Source organism: Mustela lutreola, chromosome 3 (genome assembly GCF_030435805.1).
Source record: "Mustela lutreola isolate mMusLut2 chromosome 3, mMusLut2.pri, whole genome shotgun sequence".
Classification (NCBI taxonomy): domain Eukaryota; kingdom Metazoa; phylum Chordata; class Mammalia; order Carnivora; family Mustelidae; genus Mustela; species Mustela lutreola.
Window position 1 is genome coordinate 148,390,853 of NC_081292.1, and position 22,676 is coordinate 148,413,528.

At 34.5% G+C, this 22,676-nt stretch overlaps 1 protein-coding gene across 1 annotated transcript in view; it reads left to right on the forward strand.

Annotated features, from left to right (window-relative positions):
• The window catches only part of SCN7A (sodium voltage-gated channel alpha subunit 7), an 87,981-nt gene that overhangs the window by 45,975 nt on the left and 19,330 nt on the right, over positions 1-22,676 (forward strand). The window contains exons 11-16 of the mRNA XM_059167122.1: positions 7,456-7,558; positions 8,257-8,495; positions 9,835-10,008; positions 11,486-11,842; positions 17,771-18,208; positions 21,231-21,336. Coding sequence (XP_059023105.1) covers positions 7,456-7,558; positions 8,257-8,495; positions 9,835-10,008; positions 11,486-11,842; positions 17,771-18,208; positions 21,231-21,336 — 1,417 coding nt within the window. The remainder of the gene's footprint in view (positions 1-7,455; positions 7,559-8,256; positions 8,496-9,834; positions 10,009-11,485; positions 11,843-17,770; positions 18,209-21,230; positions 21,337-22,676) is intronic.

Consider the following 22,676-nt stretch of genomic DNA (forward strand, 5'->3'; position numbering starts at 1 on the left):
AGAAATGAGTGTGGGGTTCTTCTGATTGAATGATTATGGTCTGAATGGTATTCAAATGTGTAATTTGTTTTGAAGTGGTTTTTCAAATGTCAAGGACTACACACAAATGTATCCAAGAGCACAATACTTCTCTTATGCCAAGATGAGATGCCCTATTAACTCTGCTTAGGAAGAACTTGTATTATTTCCCAATTTCTTAATATCTCCATTCATTTGGCTGGTTTGGGTCACATGAAGCCTTTCTGGTTTTAATTAAAATCTTTCAATTGTAAAGGATTTCTTTTCCTGGAAGAACACTAGAACATTTTGTCAGGAAAAACTTTTTTAGGAAGTAAAAGCGAAGGTCATTTTCACAAAATTTACTTTCTTTTCCTTTTTTATGTATACATAAGAAAATGCTGGAAAGGGAATTTAAAATGGAACATACTGAGGACCCTATAGATGACTGATTTGATTTAAGACTAATCAGATTCTAATTCTTATGTTGGAATTACTGGGAGATTACTTAGATGCTTCATATTCTCACCTTGTAGGAAAGCAGTAGATCATATTGGCTAAAAGCACAGTTTGTAGTCAGATAAATATAGATTCCAGTCTGTTTTAGCCACTTAATAGATGTATGGTATTTGCCAAGTCTGTTAACTTTTCTGAACTTCAACTTCTTTGTCTGCAAGATGTATATAATTATAGTATCTGTCTCATGTTGATGCGAGATTCAAATGACAAAAATTCTTGTAAAGCAGTTGGCAATGCTTAGAGTATACTGAGCAACTGAAAAAAAATGTTAATTGCTAATTATAGGAAACACAAGAAAGCACAGCAGTACCCTAATGGATTATACTCCATCAACATAAAACTCTTAAGTCTTTGACACTATCCCCCCTTTCGGGGCAATTAAAATAATAATAACAATAATAGCAATAATAGTATATAATGTTTATTGAGTGTCAACTATGTTCCACACATATGATAAGCATCTTCATGATCTTCAAATTTTATCTTCATTGAAGAGTTCTGTTGGAAAGTTTGACCTGTATTTATTGGTGTCTGATTTCTCAACACTTTACTTCATTTTTTGCCACTTTATTTTCCTGGAGGCTCAATGCTGAAACTATATTATTCCATCAATTGCACAGTTGGCAGATGAAACTTTCTTAAGAATTGCCAGTCATGGGGCACCTGGTTGGCTTATGGGTTAAGCCTCTGCCTTCGGCTCAGGTGATGATTTCTGGATCCTGGGATTGAACCCTGCATCCTGGCTCTCTGCTCAGTGGGGAGCCTGGTTCCTCCTCTGTCTGCCTGCCTCTCTGCCTACTTGTGGTTTCCTTCTCTCTCTGTCAAATAAATAAAATCTTAAAAAAAAAATTGCCAGTTGCTGTCCAAACCTCAAGAAGAGAATCAGATATACACAACTGTAAGAATATAAATATTTTTAAAAACATTTTCCCATCTAAAATGATATCCTTATAGCTCATCTATCTAATTAAATAAAACATTATTGACAATCTACTATATGCTAGGCATTATACTAAGCTTTGGAGATTTTAAAATGTTAATAAATACAAATATAGCATCTATCTATAGGTAATGGTCTAATGGGGAGATAGACCATAAAATTATCATACACATAAGATTGTACCTCTCTGACTACCAGACATTATGTGTTTCCTGAAGTTATGGGTTGGGAGACATAAAACACCACATACAATATATTCTTGCCATAATCTGAGCTAAGCCTAGTAAGCCTCTAGATCTGTCTTTTTCTAGAGACTGTAATAAAAGAACACAGGGGCGCCTAGGTGGCTCAGTGGGTTAAAGCCTCAGCCTTCGGCCCAGGTCATGATCTCAGGGTCCTGGGATAGAGCCCCATGTCGGGCTCTCTGCTCAGCGGGGAGCCTGCTTCCCTTCCTCTCTCTCTGCTTGCTTCTCTGCCTACTTGTGATCTCTGTCTGTCAAATGAATAAATGAAATCTTTAAAAAAAAAAGAAGAGAAAAGAACATATTAAATTACACTAAAAGGACATAATATATCAAATCAAGAATGTGGAAAATTCTACAGTTGTAAGTGATCCATTATCATCAACAAGTAAATCACAATAGAAAAAATAAAGCCACAAGATAATCAGTAGGCCTATGAAAAAAATGCAATATGGGGATCTTTTTTGTATTTGATTGGAACAAATAAACTATAATAGAAAGTTTCTGAGCAATGAAAGGAAACAGAGCATGGTGTAAGTATTGGATAATATTAAGGAATTACTAATTTTCTGATAGTGATCTTAATATTGTGATTGTGTCTTACAAAGTTTATTCTAAGAATTATATGATGTCCAACATATTTTTCCTGAAATATTTTGAATAAAGTGGGGTGAGTAATACATGAGAAGTGAAGAGTATACTATTATTAAATTTTAAGGCTAGATATTAGGTACCTGTTGATTCACTGTATTATTCTCTTCATAAATAAATGAAACCGTAGCAAGTGCTATAAAAGTGAGAAACATGATGTTTTAGGAGACTATATAAAGGATTTCCCTGAGTAATAACAGGGTTTTCTGAGGAACTGATGCTTGAACCAAGTTCTAAAGAATGAGAGCATGACGTGTAAGGGGAAGGAACAGAGTGAGTCAGGATTAAAAAAAAGGCCAGTGTAGCTGCAGTAGAGAGAGCAAATGTGAGTCTAAGATGAGTATATCAGGTGTTCACTGCTAAATGCTAGAAATATGGCTGGATTCTTTCTTATTCATGCCTCCTTTCTAGAGAAAATTTAAACCAGTTGTGAGAACAGGAATTTTAGGTGCTTTTTCCAGTCTAATTTTAACTTTAGATATGCCCTTATTAGCTCTTAAACTTCCAAACAGATTACTGAGTCAGGATCTACTTAATTTGCATTATATAATGGTTCTGTCCTTAGTAGTTGGCCAACTTGTGGGCGTTCATTCAATATTTTTAAGAGCTCCATTTAGGTAACTATATTACTAAACCAATATGTAGTTTATTCACTTTAGATTCTAAAATATATCCACAGTTCAAGCTAAACAAGTAGAGATTAAACATGACCACATCAACAATAACATAGTTACTTTCCTCACTGTACCTACTTCACACAGATGATTATCTTGACTAAATTCCTTCTTGGGGTGATTCCATCAGACATTGTCACTATCAGAAACATCTCTAGGAGAAGCAATTCCTTTATCCTAATGGAAGGACTAGTGGAAGGTATTCAGTATACCACAAAGTATCATCTTCATGAAGTTAAACCTGGGAAATCCCTGTTAGACTTTAATAACAGAACAATTATGCTTCTCTTGGTTTTTGACTCATGGAAATTTGAAACTGTATAAATTATAACTTATTTTTTATTATGTTAGTCACCATTCTATAACTTACATTTTATGAAACCTTTTAAGTCAGTTAAAAAATAGTTTCTGGAGTAAGTTTAGTTAAGGTAAATAAATTAACCTCACATCCTGAGTTTTTAGCTTACTTTTTCAGAAAAAAAAAATTAGTAATGAGGGAACAGAGATCAGTAGACCTGAAGAATCTGTCATTTTCATGGTGGAATCAGTATATGGTAGAGTTGGTTTTTACCTCCTCTGACTCTAGTATGTATGAAATTAGAGGAAACCTGACTGATACTGAATGAGATAAATATGATGATTTCTTGATCTCTGTTATGCTACTTCAGGAAGACTAGAGCAGAACCTGCCAACTACGTTGTGCTGGGTATCAGTTATCATTGAGATCCGACCACTGATTCTTTCAGTGTTAGTGAAGCAGCACCCCCATCCCACTTACCTCCATTCTAGAGCAGCCTGGCCTATTCAAATTTATTTACTCTTTATTTCACCTATTTAGCTACACCTATTTACCAAGGTAAATGTTTACCAATACCTATTTAACTTGGTATCATGTTACCAAGTTAACCTTTGTGTCAAATATAAACACTGTTGGAAACTCTGTGGTGTAATATAATCTACCCATTGTCAGGTTTTTTTCTTTTGTGTTTCCCCGCGTGCATGCACACACACACATAGATTTCTGTCTCTAGAAATGAGTGTGGGGTCCTTCTGGGGGTGGGACAGAGGGAATCTAGAGGCAGAGAGGGAATCTTAAGTAAGCTTCACACCCAGTGCAGAGCCCAGTGAAGGGCTTGATCTTACAACCCTGAGATCATGACCTGAGCCGAAATCAAGAGTTGGACACTTAACTGACTGAACCACCCAGGTGTCCCACCATTGTCAGTTTCGTAGAGTTTAAATTCAAATATAAATTATATTCTTGGTCACTAGAAACACCTGATCTCTATTTGTGATAACTATGATGGTATACAAGTTGAGACATCTACATCAAACCCTAGGAATATGTTTCCAGAGCAAGGCTTCTTTTGAACTCTGTGTAACCACATCGGTAAAATAGAGTATCTTAAAACCACTAACTCAAGTGACAAGACAAAAAGAAGTGATTCCCTTGTGGAATTTTCAGATATGTTCTAGCCAAAACAACTCTTTTAAATCCATTCTTTTATTGATTCTTTTACCTGATACTATTCAAGTTTATTTAATTACCACAGAGCCAACTATTTTTAAAAAAGATTTTATTTATTTGACAGAGAGAGATCACAAGTAGGCAGAGAGGCAAGCAGAGAGAGAGAGAGGAGGAAGCAGGCTCTCTGCCGAGCAGAGAGCTCGATGCGGGACTCGATCCCAGAACCCTGAGATCATGACCTGAGCTGAAGGCAGAGGCTTAACCCACTGAGCCACCCAGGTGCCCCAAATAATTTTTATTTATTTTTTTTTTTTAATTTTTTATTTTTTATAAACATATATTTTTTATAAACATATATTTTTATCCCCAGGTCTGTGAATCACCAGGTTTACACACTTCACAGCACTCACCAAATCACATACCCTCCCCAATGTCCATAATCCCACCCCCTTCTCCCCAACCCCCTCCCCCCGGCAACCCTCAGTTTGTTTTGTGAGATTAAGAGTCACTTATGGTTTGTCTCCCTCCCAATCCCATCTTGTTTCTTTTATTCTTCTACCCATTTAAGCCTCCATGTTGCATCACCACTTCCTCATATCAGGGAGATCATATGATAGTTGTCTTTCTCTGCTTGACTTATTTCGCTAAGCATGATACGCTCTAGTTCCATCCACGTTGTTGCAAATGGCAAGATTTCATTTCTTTTGATGGCTGCATAGTATTCCATTGTGTATATATACCACATCTTCTTGATCCATTCATCTGTTGATGGACATCTAGGTTCTTTCCATAGTTTGGCTATTGTGGACATTGCTGCTATAAACATTCGGGTGCATGTGTCCCTTTGGATCACTACATTTGTATCTTTAGGGTAAATACCCAATAGTGCAATTGCTGGGTCATAGGGCAGTTCTATTTTCAACATTTTGAGGAACCTCCATGCTGTTTTCCAGAGTGGCTGCACCAGCTTGCATTCCCACCAACAGTGTAGGAGGGTTCCCCTTTCTCCGCATCCTCGCCAGCATCTGTCATTTCCTGACTTGTTGATTTTAGCCATTCTGACTGGTGTGAGGTGATATCTCATTGTGGTTTTGATTTGTATTTCCCTGATGCCGAGTGATATGGAGCACTTTTTCATGTGTCTGTTCGCCATCTGGATGTCTCAATGGAGAAAAACTGAAAGCTTTTCCGCTAAGGTCAGGAACACGGCAGGGATGTCCATTATCACCACTGCTATTCAACATCGTACTAGAGGTCCTAGCCTCAGCAATCAGACAACAAAAGGAAATTAAAGGCATCCAAATCGGCAAAGAAGAAGTCAAATTATCACTCTTCGCAGATGATATGATACTATATGTGGAAAACCCAAAAGACTCCACTCCAAAACTGCTAGAACTTATACAGGAATTCAGTAAAGTGTCAGGATATAAAATCAATGCACAGAAATCAGTTGCATTTCTCTACACCAACAGCAAGACAGAAGAAAGAGATATTAAGGAGTCAATCCCATTTACAATTGCATCCAAAACCATAAGATACCTAGGAATAAACCTAACCAAAGAGACACAGAATCTATACTCAGAAAACTATAAAGTACTCATGAAAGAAATTGAGGAAGACACAAAGAAATGGAAAAATGTTCCATGCTCCTGGATTGGAAGAATAAATATTGTGAAAATGTCTATGCTACCTAAAGCAATCTACACATTTAATGCAATTCCTATCAAAGTACCATCCATCTTTTTCAAAGAAATGGAACAAATAATTCTAAAATTTATATGGAACCAGAAAAGACCTCGAATAGCCAAAGGGATATTGAAAAAGAAAGCCAACGTTGGTGGCATCACAATTCCGGACTTCAAGCTCTATTACAAAGCTGTCATCATCAAGACAGCATGGTACTGGCACAAAAACAGACACATAGATCAATGGAACAGAATAGAGAGCCCAGAAATAGACCCTCAACTCTATGGTCAACTAATCTTCGACAAAGCAGGAAAGAATGTCCAATGGAAAAAAGACAGCCTTTTCAATAAATGGTGCTGGGAAAATTGGACAGCCACATGCAGAAAAATGAAATTGGACCATTTCCTTACACCACACACAAAAATAGACTCAAAATGGATGAAGGACCTCAATGTACGAAAGGAATCCATCAAAATCCTTGAGGAGAACACGGGCAGCAACCTCTTCGACCTCTGCCGCAGCAACATCTTCCTAGGAACAACGCAAAAGGCAAGGGAAGCAAGGGAAAAAATGAACTACTGGGATTTCATCAAGATCAAAAGCTTTTGCACAGCAAAGGAAACAGTTAACAAAATCAAAAGACAACTGACAGAATGGGAGAAGATATTTGCAAACGACATATCAGATAAAGGACTAGTGTCCAGAATCTATAAAGAACTTAGCAAACTCAACACCCAAAGAACAAATAATCCAATCAAGAAATGGGCAGAAGACATGAACAGACATTTCTGCAAAAAATAATTTTTATTTTATCAAGAGTTTTCAAAGTTATAAAATACCTTCAAGGAAAAATGTAAGGTGTTTGAGAAATACTACTATTCAGTAGTATGTTTGCCAACGGGATATTTTGCAGTGATCCTAAAGTATACGTTGAATGGTTTATCAAATATGAATAATGAATCGCTTTTCAGCCTTTTGGCTAAGATCAAGTGCAAATACGAGTAATAAAAACAGTATTCTCTGATTTCCTACTTTTATAGTTGATCTCATTGTGTGAAATGATTTTTTTGAGTTGCAGGATAATACACATTCATTACCAAAAAGTACTACGTCAGTTTAATATTGCCTATAGTGTAAAGACTAGCACATGATGAAACCCAAAAAGATTTCTGGAAATAAGAATCAGCATTTTAAAGAAGGTTATAAACTTTCTTATAGTTTTAGTCTTATATCTACAAAGGCAGAAGCCAGCACTGGACTCATCTGATTTTTTTTTAGACCAAGACCACACAAATAGAAATGAAGAAAAGATCACCAACTTCTGTGATTACTTCTTTGAATATGTTGGATGATGCTACTGCTGCTATCAGACATGAGGAAGGTAAAGTAAAAAAATAGACACTCTGAAAGGTACTATTGATAAGACTCACTTTTAAAGTAATCCTGTAACTTCTTTAGAATTGCAGATGATAACAAAAATTTAAGGAATAACATAAGAATATTAAAATGAGCAATCCATACACATAGTATTTTAAACATTGGTATTTTAGACATTCTTATCACTCACCAAAGAGTACTAAGAAATTTTCTTTAACATTGAAAGCAACAAAGTATTAACTTATAACTTAAAACAGAGGTTGGATAATATAACAATCATATGTTAAGATATTTTTCGATATATAACCAGTAATTCATTGTCATGGACAATATTAAAAGATATTTATGCTTTTGTAAAGCATAAAAATCTAGAAATTCTAAATCATAATACTCAACTTTATTCCATATTTGTTTTCTTGAAAGAAACTCCTATAGAAACTCTTTGTTTTCTTGAAAGAAACTCCAATTAGAAACTTTCTAATACACAGTTTATCACATTTCATTTGTCTAACTCAGCAAGCATGAACAAAATAAAGGAAATTTGCTTTGCTCTGCTTTTTATTAGTACAGAATATTTTTATTTGTTAATTCCAGATCAGAAGTCTAGTCTAAACATCTCTTTGCATGCAAAAGTCAAAATATTTTATTAGTTAGAACTTAAACAATTTGCTAGTGTTTAACTTTTTTATTTCTTTATTTCAGAATCTGAAAAATCCAGGAAGAGATGCCCATTGTGTTGGCAGAGATTTGCTAAAACTTTCTTGATCTGGAATTGTTCTCCCTGTTGGTTAAAATGGAAAGAGTTTATCCATATGATTATAATGGACCCATTCACTGATCTTGTCCTTACCATATGCATAATTCTAAACATATGTTTTTTGGCCTTAGAATGTTATCCGATGAGTGAAGAAACCAACAATGTTCTTAGCATTGGAAACCTGGTAAGGCTCTTGTACCTTATTTTCATTTATGACTTCAGCTTTTCTTTAGTTATCATTACCCCATTATTTTATTTTATTTTATAATTCCAGTGTGTTGCAAATGCATTATATGCATAGTAGATGAAGTATTGTGTTCATACTTCCACAACTGATCATCCCCGGCCCTGCTTTGTAGGTGTTCTTCTCATTGAATAAGTTTGTAGCTGAAGCTTAAAATTCTGCCATTTAAGTTTGAGATTCTAGTCAGTTGCTTGACAGTTAGATTAAATGGAAATATTATTTATTTCTTCTCCCTTCCCAAACATATCCTGGTATATACCATATATATATATGGTATATATATATATATATATATAGCCATAGCTTCATAAAACAGAGCTGAGAAGAGGTGAAATAACAAATGCGAACTCCTCACTGACACCTGAACTCTAAATCCTGACTACAACTGCACCTGCCCTGTCTGCTCTAGCCTCTAGTCTTTGGCTTGATGGGAACTTATCCTTTTTTTAATCGATACAAAGCAAAAAGCAAAACAGATTTCTGTGAGTTTAAAAACAAGTCGCGTCCAAGAACATATACAATGTTCAATTTTCTTTGCTTTTATATTGGTGGTTGTTTGTTGCTTGGTATTAGTATAAATGGCTAAAATGCTACCCATTTTGAATTATATATTTACTTGGAACCAATACAACAATTTAGTCATTTCTACCAGTATAGTTTTCAAGAGACAGTGTTTACAGGTTTACTTTTTTTTCCCCTTGGTTCACATATGCACTTTTTTTTTTAAAAGATTTTATTTATTTATTTGACAGACAAAGATCACAAGTAGGCAGAGAGGCAGGCAGAGAAGCAGATAGAGAGAGAGGAGAAAGCAGGCTCTCTGCAGAGCAGAGAGCCCGACGTGGGGCTCGATCCCAGGACCCTGGGGCCATGACCCGAGCTGAAGGCAGAGGCTTTAACCCACTGAGCCACCCAGGCGCCCCCATATGCACTTTTTAAATTCTTTCACAGTTTAAAAAATTAAATATCTTATCATGTATTCCTTATCCCCAAAAGAACCATTCAAAATGAAAAGATTTTCATCTTTAAATATTCTTTTGTTGTCTTTCAAGACAGTTTTTGTAAATATTTGAAGATTCTGTATACAGTGTTTGACATTAGACTGTTAAATTAAAAATGTTTGAGTCTATCCTTATAATAATATAGACTCCAAAACTAATCAGCTCTTGAGAGAGGAACTGTGAAGAATGTGGCAGTGAAAAGTTATACTTTTTGTGTATGAGGTTTTGATATTGTAATTGGAAGCATATTCTCATCTGTGTGTTTTGTTTCTGTTTAGATTTTTATTGGAATTTTCACAGCAGAAATGATTTTGAAAATCATTGCAATGCATCCATATGGATATTTTCAAGTAGGTTGGAACATTTTTGATAGCCTGATTGTGTTCCATGGTTTAGCAGAACTTTATCTAGCAAATATTCATGGAGTGGCTCTTTTTCGAACATTCAGGGTGGTAAGTAGGATCCAAGATTTCCATTTTATTTTATGAAAATTTATCTCAGCCTCCTCAGACACAACACAGGAAGAATAGGAACACTTATCCCACTGGGGTATTTGAAATAATAAATGAATTAATTTTTATGTAAAGAGCTTAGAAGGTGCCCCAGGAAGAATAAACATTTTCCTGTCATTTGACCAAAACCTCAAAGGAAATAAGCTACATATGTAGCAAATTTGAGGTATAGTTTTAGGAAGCAGGACCAGAGTTACTGGTCAGTTGTGAGGAGCAGGATAATGTGGAGTCCCAGAAGCAGAATGCCAGTGTATAACTAAGGAATTTGAATGAGGTGAGTATTTCTAAATGTAGAGTTAGAAAACGTTATAAAAAACCAGAAAGGCCAGGGAAATGTTATTACGAAAGTCTTTAAGTCAGAATTGGTATATATGCCTGTAATGTAGGGTAGTAGTAAGAATCAGAAAACTACCCAAGAAAATAATGTTATTAGAAGAATATATATGGGAATGTTACATACTTGATCAGTAATATATTCTCGTAAGAAGTTGCAGGAATGTAGCAGGAATCAAGTACAATTAAGTAGATTTGATCTTATCTAAATACTTCAGAACACTGCCTTATGTCCTCATCTGTACATTTTTCTCGTCAGTAAGATAAACATATGTGAGATGTACCTGTCAAATTTATGGATGAAACAAGACTGGTAAATACTAAAAAAAGATAATAAGAGATAGTATCAAGGTATCTGAAAGGCTGGTGTGGATTGAATATAAATGATTCAGTTTTACATGGATAAATGTGAAACCCAACTTTTGAGTCCAGAAAGACAACTATATACTAAAAAAAGTTGGGGAAGGTATAACATATATAAAAGGAGATGTTTCAGCTTTAGATGACTAAGTTCACTGTAATATGGTGGCTAAAATTTTAAGGTAATCCTATCCTGTTTCAATAGAAATCTAGTGAAAACAAGAGAAATATCCAGACTAAACTGAACAGACTGCTGTGTTTGGTTTCTGATATGTTACTTTAAAGGAAAATACATAATAGAAACTTCAGTGGAATTTAATGGGACCTAACAGACTTTTTTCAATATCATCTATATGTCAGAATGTGGGAGAATTTCCTGTGTTGTGAAAAGCGAAACAAAGGATAGATAGTTGCCCTACGAGATATTAAAACATAAAAACTAGAGTAATTATAATCACATAATAGCGAATGGAAATTGACAGATCAACAGAAGAAGATATGTATGGATCTAGTGTAAAAAATACAGAATATATATGATATATTAAGAATTGTATAAAATGAATTTTCAGTGGTTAGTATTAACAATCTTAAAACTGAGTATTACATTAAAGACTACATATGTAGTGTATAATGCTGATAAAAATCTTAAATGTACATCATAATAAATAGTGACCAAGTTTTTTGTTGTTTCTTATTTTTGTTGTTTCTGGCATTGCTGTATTAGTTGAGAATTTTCAAGTTGGCAAAATACTGGCCAACGTTTAAGATTCTGATGCAGATTCTTAGTATCTCCTTGGTGGCCTTGAAAGACTTGGTCCTGCTGTTGTTCACATTTGCATTCTTTTCTGCTGTGGTTGGCCTGAAGCTGTTTGGTATGAGTTATGAAGCATGCGTCTGCAACATAGACAAAGACTGTCGTCTCCCACGTTGGCACATGCATGACTTCTTCCACTCCTACCTGAATGTGTTCCGGATTCTCTGTGGAGAGTGGATAGAGACTTTATGGGATTGCTTTAAGATAGCTGGCCAATTCAGTTGTATTTCTTTTTACATGATGGTCATTTTAATTGGAAACTTATTGGTAAGTAATCCATGCTTTTAAATTTTTCTTGAAAAACTGATGTAATGTAGTCTGGTATTTTCATGATGTCTGTTAACTGTGTTGTCTGATATGGTGACCTCTAGCCACATGTGATTGTTGGTCACTTAAAATACAGTGGTTCAATCTGAGATGTGCTACAAGTGGAAATATGCACTGGATTTGAAGTCTTAACCTCAAAAAAGAGTGTAAATTATTTTATTAGTAATTTTTATATTGAATGAATTTTTAAATGATGACTCTTTTTTCATATTTACTGATTTATTTAGTACAATGGAAGTTTTAACAATTAAATCATACTTTAAACTTGAAGCTAAGGTTCATGACAGTGTTTGTGCTAATTTTTTTTTAATTTTTTCAATTTAGTTATTTTCAGAAAAACAGTATTCATTATTTTTTCACCACACCCAGTGCTCTGTGCAATCCGTGCCCTCTGTAATACCCACCACCTGGTACCCCAACCTCCCACCCCCCCCCGCCACTTCAAAACCTTCAGATTGTTTTTCAGAGTCCATAGTCTCTCGTGATTCACCTCCCCTTCCAATTTACCACAACTCCCTTCTCTCTAACACCCCCTTGTCCTCCATGTTTTTTTTAATGTATTTAGTTAAATAAAATGTTAGTAAAATTAATTTCACCTGTTTTTATTTATGCTCTTAACGTGACTACTAGAAAGTTGCATAGGTGACATGCATCATATTTCTGTTGGATAACACTGCTGTATAACCTTGCTACTCAAGTAGCATTGGCATCATGTGGGAGGTAGTTATCAATGCAGACTTTTAGACCTCATCCCAGACCTATGGAAGTAGAATCTACATTTTAACAATAACCCCAGATTTTTATATGCACATTAAATTTTAAGAAGCACTCAAATGTAACACTGGTTGTCAAACTTGGCTGTACATTGGAATAAGCTGGAGAATTAACAGAACGATAGAATGCCCCAGATCCATTCCCAGAGATTTTGATTTTATTGTTTTGTGGACATAGGCTGGTCATCAGGATTTTTTTAAAGGTTTCATTTGATTAAATTGCAGCAAAATTTGAAAGTCATTGGTTTATTAAACTATTGTGCTTTAACTAAAAAGTAAAGCTATCACTTTTAAATTCCCAGTGATTGAACTGTTGTTATGTAGATTGAATAAGTAGCTTTCACTTCTTCCAAGAAAACGGAATGGTTTATAGAAGAAAACTGCTCTTACGGGAAGGAAAAATAAGGATTCACCATTTGGTTTTTATTTATAAAATCATAGAGATCAAATAGATTCTCCAAGACTGAAAAAAAAATCACATTATACTCCATTGGATCTATTGGTGCCCTTCCTCATTGCTTCTATTTCCCCTTGGTTATAACTCCTGTCCACTTATCACTGCTGTCATTATGTTTAATTGTTGATTTACTTGTCTCAACCTTCCTTATTAAACTAAGCTCCACAAAGGAAAGGATTGAGACTATTCTCTTATGTCATCAAAGCCTAGAACAGGGCTCAACCTGTAAAAATATTTCAATGACCTCTGCCTCTATAGCTATTGGTACACTTTCACTTTCCACTGACATAACCCTATTCTTACTGGCAGGAAAAAAAAAAAAAAAAACCACACACACACACAACCAGCGTACATACCAGCATGCCTAATTAAAAATGTCAGAGATAGATTTCACTTCAGTTGTGGTATAACACATATGTGCAAACAAGGTCATTAGAGACAGATCTTTGTATATCGCACATCTGTCTTCTGTACATCTGTCTTGCTGGCTAGTAGCTTCTGTTTTATCAGGATGGCTGCTGCAGTCTGAAGCTTCATGTATTCATATCGTGTCAAATTTAATAGAAGAGAAATTCCTGTTTCATTCCTGGAAATCACAGCAAATTTCTCCTCTTATCTTATTAGCTCTGAGTCACATGTCTATTTGTAAACCCATCTCTATTGCTCAGGGTATGGAATACATTTATTATTTATTGTGCAGAGTGTAGAATATATTAACATATTATTATGTTAAGCTACTCAGAATCCTGTCCTGGAGCTGGAGTTGGCATCATTCCAGAGCCAAATCAACTGATAATAAGGGTGATTTCCCAAATGAAATGTAAGTTTCTGTTCCCAAAAGGAAAGGCCATGGTTGATGGCTATTGACTTAAATAACACATATACATACATACACACACCCAAACACACACACTTCACAAAGAAAAAAAAATGCTGAGGCAATTATATAATTGTACTTCTGTTTCTTTGTTTTTGAACTCCACTCTGTTTCTTATTTTTCTCATTCCTACTGATCAGAAACTTGATGTCAATAGGCAGAGGGATTTCAGGGTAAAATGGAGTTATAAGAGCCTCCACTTCCGATTGATTGGTCATGATATTGCCTGGCTTGCTGAATCTTTTAAACTTTATTCCCCTCAACAGTCATCCATGTGTGGGACATCATGATAATATTAACACTACAGTAAATACAAGGGAGAAAAAAAACAAGGAAACAATCTGTAAGGCTACAGAACTTTCCCCCTGTACTTCCAACTTGTTGCATTATAGTATTGTAATTTCACTTCAAAATTCATGTAAAAAGAAGTGTTTCTCATTTTTTAATTTAACTTTATCTTATTTGCCCAACAAAATTCCAACAGTGACTCAGCCTTAAGTGGAAACCTTAAAACATTATCATATAAAAAGCCAGTATTTAAGTGACTTTTAAATAGTTACATGTAGGGGTGCCTGGGTGGCTCAGTGGGTTAGGCCGCTGCCTTCGGCTCGGGTCATGATCTCAGGGTCCTGGGATCGAGTCCCACATCGGGCTCTCTGCTCAGCAAGGAGCCTGCTTCCTCCTCCTCCTCTCTCTCTCTCTGCCTGCCTCTGCCTACTTGTAATCTCTGTCTGTCAAATTTAAAAAAAAAAGTAAATAAATAGATAAATAGTTACATGTAGTGTTGAGTTGTAGAAAAAAACAGTTCAGATCCAAGAAAACATGGGTTCAAATTCCAGTTGTATCATTTACTAATTAAATGGCTTTGTGCATATTACTCAGGCTCCTTAAGCCTGCAATCTCTAATTGGAGAATCCTTAAATGGTTATTGTAACTTAAATTATATTAGCTAGCACTCTATAAATATTCATAAATATTTACTTTTATAAGCTCTAGATAATAACTCCCCCATCTATAGAATTTTGTTAATTAAACATTATTTAGAAGTTTTAGTTATGCAAACTTTCCAAGTGTTTTCACTTGCAAGTTAAGTAGTTGCCACCAAGTGAATTGTGGTCTCTGGTTGAGGACTAGAAACATAAAAAGAAAAGAAATAGGCTTAAGTGGGTAGAAGAATAAATGAAACAAGATGGGATTGGGAGGGAGACAAACCATAAGTGACTCTTAATCTCACAAAACAAACTGAGGGTTGCCGGGGGGAGGGGGTTGGGGAGAAGGGGGTGGGATTATGGACATTGGGGAGGGTATGTGATTTGGTGAGTGCTGTGAAGTGTGTAAACCTGGTGATTCACAGACCTGGGGATAAAAATATATGTATATAAAAAATATATGTTTATAAAAAAAAAAAAAAAAAAAAAAAAAAATGCAGTTGTTTTTTAAAAATAAAAAATTGATGATAAATATGTATGTTGCTCTACATGTTTACATCTTCCCAGATTAAATATATGTTAAGATACAATTGCAACAATACTAAAATAGAACATCCATATATGTTAAATTTCTTGATTGCTAATGAAATAATTACTTGTACTTTAAAAATACTTGAAAAATGCTTGCAAAATACTTAAGAAGTACTTGAAAAATAATAAATAAATATTGAATCTTCCTTCTCTTCCATACTACTTTATTTTGATAAGAGTTGCTCAATTCTTACCTAACAGATAGACATCCTTGAGGTAAAAGGAAGGACAAATTTCAGGAGAGACATTTAAATGTTTTGTTTTATATACATTATGTCATCTTTTGTTTTCCAGTACAAAAACAAAAACAAAAAATATTTCGAATCTCTTTATAGAAACACTGTGACTAGAACAAAGTTACTCTATAGTTATGTAATATAATCTTTGTGTCTCCCCCTTCCTTCTTTATTAATGCTCAAATAAGAAGTAGTCAATCCGGTATAGTTTGGTAATTTACACATTCTGATTTTTATTTTTAATTCAGAGCACACTTGAACAATACAGTAGCATCTTGTAGTATTGCAAAATTTTTATTTATACCATAGTTCAGAGTATTTTGAATTTTGTTGTTAGCCTTTTAACATTTTCACTGTAAGTGTAAATCTGTAGGTATTGTGTGTGTGGTATGTGTTTTAAGATAAAAGAAATCTTAGATTGTAAGCTTTTAAAAATACAACTATTGTAGCAAAATTTTTCCTTGTCCAAATCCTGTCACAAAATCTATTCTTTAATTTATTCTATAATTAATTTTTTCAAAAAATACGTATTTATCACTTATTTTGTGCCTAGCACTGTGCTAATTGTCTACTTAAGAGAAAACTTGGTTCCTGCTCACATGAAGTTTATAGTCATGAAATTCTCACCTAACATCCTTTCCTTATTTCTCGCCATGCTTAATAACCAAAGGAAGAAAAAGAAACAACCAACAACCTTAAATTATATTTAGTGTTGCCCTCTTAGCATCCTGAACTCATTGTCTTTGGAGAATGATAGGAATCCTAATAATGTAATTTATAAAAGGGCCATAGAGCCCCTCCCATATCTGTAAGTTAAATATATATTAGTATACACACACATACACATATATATGTATATATTCTTAAATATAATTCATGTCATTTGAACTTGCCCATTAAAAGCAATATGTAAAAAAAAGCAATATGTAAAACATAATGGAAATTAAATCATAAAAAGCTCAAATATCTAAAAAGAGGCAGATAAACTTCCATAACAAACAAGATATTCAAATTATTATAAGTCTAAGAGAATTATCAATATAAATCTCCAACTCTAAACTCCAAAAATATTAATCTCACAAAACAAACTGAGGGTTGCCGGGGGGAGGGGGTTGGGGAGAAGGGGGTGGGATTATGGACATTGGGGAGGGTATGTGATTTGGTGAGTGCTGTGAAGTGTGTAAACCTGGTGATTCACAGACCTGTACCCCTGGGGATAAAAATATATGTTTATAAAAAATAAAAAAATTATAAAAAAAAAAAAAAATATTATCTATGTCCTACAATTACAAAGATAAAAATATGATTCTCTATAAACTAAGTGTGGCTTGATCATATCTTTCAGTGATAATAAAGGTCAAAATATACACTTCCTTGAGTTTAAATAACTGACAACTGTTAGGTATAATTCTTCCATCACTCACCTCTTTATTATTTAATCAAATTTATTACTACAAAGAATTAATTAACCTACCCAGTGCCTGTGCTAGCATGTCACAAGAAAATTTAGATGCAGTCTTCAGAACCAGGAATAGCTCTTTCCCCATGATACTCCTTGTGGGTTTGCAGAACCCATGGAGATGTCATTGTACATCTTGCTGGGATTGAGCTGAAATAGTCTGCCACTTGAAGAGGCAGCCTGTTTTCTCATCTTGGAAGAGGTAGGCTGGCTCAATGAAGGAAAACAAGCTTTGGAATGAGACAGACTCAAGTCCAATCTATGTGACCTGAGATATTTGACACCTATAAGCCTTGCCTTTTTCATCTATAAAAGAGAAACAAATGATATGTCATAGAATGATGTAACCCTAAGATGAGTTCTGGCCATACAAAGTCTTAGCACATCGACTCACTGTAAGAACTGAATAGCCTAAATAGCATTAGAGTTTGTATTGGGTTTGCAAATCTTGGGTAAACTTAAAAAAAAAAAAAAAAAAAAGATGTTTATTGTTTAGAAGGAAACAAAAAGTGAGATAGCCTCAACCTTATTTACTTCCTCATTTAGATAATTTACCTGTTTCTGGCATTGGTGAGCTCATTTAGTTCCTACAACCCTGCAACTACTGAAGAGAACGAGGAAGCAAAAAATCTCCAGCGTGCAGTGGCGACGATTCAGAAAAGAATAAACTACGTGATTTCTAAAATATTATGCAAAAAGCAAAATGTTTCAAAGGAGACAATGGACCATGTAAATGCTGTATATGCTAAAGAGAATATTTCTGACCATACCCTTTCTGAATTAAGCAACACTCAAGAGTTCCTCAAGGATAAGGAAAAAAGCAGTAGCACAGAGAAAAACACAATGACTGAAAATGAGAATCAATCACTTATCCCCAGTCCTAGTGCCTCAGAAACTGTACCAATTGCTTCAGGAGAATCTGATATAGAAAATCTGGATAATAAGGAGGTTCAAAGCAAGTCAGGTGATGGGAACAGCAAAGAGGTAAGTTGTTTGAATATTCTGATTGCTTATTGTTGGTTTATGGCATTATTGGTAAGAGAGTGGATTCGTGTTGAAGTTACAGTTGAAGAACTCAGTCAATCCTAGCTACAGCACTCTTTGCTCCTGATTGTATGCTCTTCACTAAGTTAATTAACTTGTCTAAAGTTCAGTTTCCTTGTCTATAAATTCAGATAAAATTGGATCTATTTCTTAGGGAGGATAAGACTAAGAAAAATAGTTCAACGGTCCATAGAACAATGCCCAGTTTATAGTGAACACTTCGTAAAACAAGATAATATCATTACAAAATTCAGTAAATTAATAAGCAGGCAGCATAGGATGATGTAAAGATATTGAATAAAGTTAAGTTTTCAAAATCAATGCATATTATCAGAGAAATCAAACTCTCCTGGGCATTATCATCTTTGAAATGTGAGACTCGACTACAGGAGGGCTAAAATACTTTCCTACTTGCTAAAATTCTAGGATTCTTATCACTTTATTTCTGCAACATTTACTATAACATATATAATTGAGCTAGACTAAAAGAATAAAGAAAACTCACCAGCTTGAATTGTGAACAGTGGGTGGCTTTATCAATTCTGGGACAAACAAAACAAAACAGAAAAGCAACGACAACAAAAAACCCAACACATTCAAAAAAGCATAGATATTGCTGTTAACTTAGCTTCTAAAATGTATACCCTACTGGAATCAATCTTAGTGTCTTCATGTGCAAGCACTATATCTTAGTAGGAGGTGTAATTTAATGGAAAGCTACATCTACAGAGATCTTGTCTTCTCTCTGAGCTTGTACCTCAGTAGAGAGGTACTTGCATTGTACCATCTCAGATCACTCACAGGCACTGGGGAGGGAAGACAATGTCTCTTTCCACATCCCAAAAATCTCTGGCACCATCTTGTCTCCTGGATTTCTTCTAGCTTGGCACCTGTTCTGCAGTAACTTCTCAAATTGGCCTAAAAGGAGTTGAGTTATAATTATTCAAAATCCTTCCAGCTCCTAGTGAAGGCATCTATCTTTGTGTTAGAGAAACACTTTCACTCCTTAGCATGCCCAATATTTTTAGGTTCATTTTCCTTTAAATAATGCCATTTCTAGAAAACAGGGAAAACTCTTCTCCAGCTACACTTATGTGTCTTCACTTACAACTTTGACTACCATTTATTTCTGGGTAAAATTGCTATTTATCTCCACACATCATATTGAGTTGCTCCAGGAAACTTCTTGCCGATCTCATTAGAAAGTCTGGGATATGAACATATACAGGAAAGATGACACTAAAAATATTTGTAAATGGTGAGATTTCAGGAGTTGCAATTTATGCTGCATAATTATTTGGTCCTGTTGATTGATTAGCTACTCATAGATTTATTCAGTTAACCATACATTTAGTTACATATTTAATTTAGACACTTCAAAGCTTATGCAACTCATGAGTACTTTAGGATTCTGATCTACTAAAAACTGAAGAAAATAAAATCACATGTGATCTGATAATTCTGAGATACAGCCTCTTTCTTTGGTATTTAAACTCTCAGCCATTTTTTAGTTGCAACATAACTAAATTTATATAGTTATAAAAATAACATCAAACTTTACATTGGGTTTTATAACTTTTTTCATAATGTAGAGGTATAGCATGGTCAGTCTCCCATGCTATTAAGTAGTCTTCTAATAAAATTATTTATAATTTTGAATCCCAGTTGATTTATTTTTAAATTAGAATAATACATACTAAAAACGCTTAGAAAAATCACATCAAATAGTTTATGCACAAACTCTAAAATAACGTAAATATAAGGTGTATAATTTTCAATTATTGAATGCATAAGCATTATATAATGTTCATTTATTGTTTACTTTCAAATCAGTACATGGCTATACCCTTTATTTTATCAGAAATAAAGAAAATATAAAGAATTGATATAATAAAGGCAATTTGTTTGGGAGTAAATTCCTGATGGGTATATTTTTTTAATTGAGTACCAAATGTCTTACTGACAATTGGCTATGTACAGTCTAAGGCAAACAGAGCTTCCTAATTATATTTCCTTGACATTTATTGAGGATAAGACCAATAGGTAGGACACAATATTTACAAATTTCCTTTTGGTATACTTTACTTAGATCTTTCCTTAATTTTTAAGAAATAAGTGTTTTTTCCAGATGTTTTACTAGATTTATCTTATTTTTTAGTTAGAAAATAATCTTCCTTACTAAATTTAAGATCTGGGTCATTTAAAGGATGGGGTGTTGTATATTTATTTTAAAATTAAGTAATATAAAGCATTGTGAGAAAATGATTTCAAGTAAAAGCCAGGCATGTCACATGCATTATTACCACATACACAAAGTCATGGCTATCTTTTCTTATCCAGGGTTGAGCTTCAGTCAAGAACAGAGTGCAAAAGAATGTCAATCCCTCAAATAGCTTCTCTCCATAGCACTAGTACAAATTTGCCAGGTCTATTTCTGACCCTTATTCTTTGGGCCATTTACTAATTTCACCTCAGCATAACCTCACATCAGTCCTGTCCTATGATGGTAAACACAAGAATATCTGTACTAGATTTTACCAAACAAAACTAAGTTCATTCTTGTCTACCCATATTCAGCATCAAGGGGTAATTTATCCTGATACTGCTCATCTAGCAGAAATGGCATATAGACAAACCTTGTGAGTAACTTCAAGAGAGCTTTGAAACTCAAAGCCTTTTGGATACTGGAGATACAGAATCCTAGACATCTTTAAGGAGAACAGTGTTGTGAACTGAGTGTTAATTATTTTAGCTTAAATTAATTCTTAATTAATTTTTTAGAACTTCAGCTCACAGAGATAAGCATGCATTTTAATGTCTGCCCTGAAATTAGCCTAAAAAGTCTTTAAAGCTGATAAAAGTCTTTCTATACACAATTTTTCTTATTTATGAAGATGAAATAAACTTGAACTCCAGTGAGAAGCTTTAATCACAGCTTTCTTGGTGGGACTTTACTTTTCAGAAGGTAAAGCAATCTAGCTCATCGGAATGCAGTACAGTTGACATTGCCATCTCTGAAGAAGAAGAAATAGTTTATGAACACGAGAAGCCAAAGCATCTGAAAAACGGTAAGAAAAAAATAAGTTCTTTTGATCGTTATATTGAAATTACACTAAATTTTTCTTAGCCTAATACTATGGGATATATTTTAATTTTAGAGTTTAATAATTTGGTTAAGGAACACACACACACACACACACACACACAAACAAGTGTGCATCACACACACACATGCCTGTATGAATCCTGATAAAATTTATAGGGAATTTCAATAGAAAAGTGAACATTTGGAAAAGAGGGAGAGAACTTAGTTCCTAGGAAGTTTAATAGAGTAGTTAAGAGCTTTCTGGAACCAGATAGCCTGAATTCAAATCCCAGCCCACCACCGACAAGCTTTTACTTGCCCTCTCTCAGGCTCATTTCCTAATATGTAAACTGAGGATAATAATAAAACTTACAGGATGGTAAAAAAGAATAAATAATTATACATGTATGTGTGTGCATTCATGGGTGCATGTGTGTGTATACTTATGCTTCAAGGAATACTGTCAATATTCAAAATATCTATATGAAAACATCTTGTATCTTTCATAGGAAAACAAATCATGTAATGGTGATTTATTTTTTTTTAAAGATTTTATTGATTTATTTGACAGAGATCACTAGTAGGCAGAGAGGCAGAGGGAGAGGGGGAAGCAGGCTCCCTGCCGAGCAGAAAGCCCAATGCAGGGCTCGATCCCAGGACCCCGAGATCATGGCCTGAGCTGAAGGCAGAGGCTTAACCCATTGAGCCACCCAGGCGCCCCAATGGTGATCTATTTTTATATCCCACATGAATATGAAGAAATGTATGACTTCAGTCAATTGATTAACTCATGAGATATGTAACATACATATAATTCTAATTAGTTTCCTACCAAGATTAACAGATAATTACAGGTTCTGGACGTTGGAAATCATCAGAATGGTAACTGCTAAGTGCTCAAATTTCTGTATTCAAACCAAGAACTTGCTCTCAGTAGCTCAACTTTTAGGACTTGTATCATTCAAGACAGAGGAGGAAACATTTCTGATAGTTTTTTCCCCCAAAGATGTATAAATTGACAGTAGGTAAAATTCTAAAATGAAATGCATTGACTTTAAACTTCACTCACCTCTCTTTCTTCGTTTTCTCACCTGTTAAGCACTGTCTTCTCAAGTCTCAGATTTTCTTTTAGCTAACTCTCTTAACCAGAAGGCAGAGTCCAGCCCACGCACATGTACTCTACCCACTAAGTACTCTGTAATCCAGGGGAGGTCCTCAGATAATCTCAATCAGAATCCCTATTCTCATGCCACCTAAGACCTGACATCAATTTAACTGACTTTTTTTTTTAAATTTTATTTATTTATTTGTCAGAGACAGAAG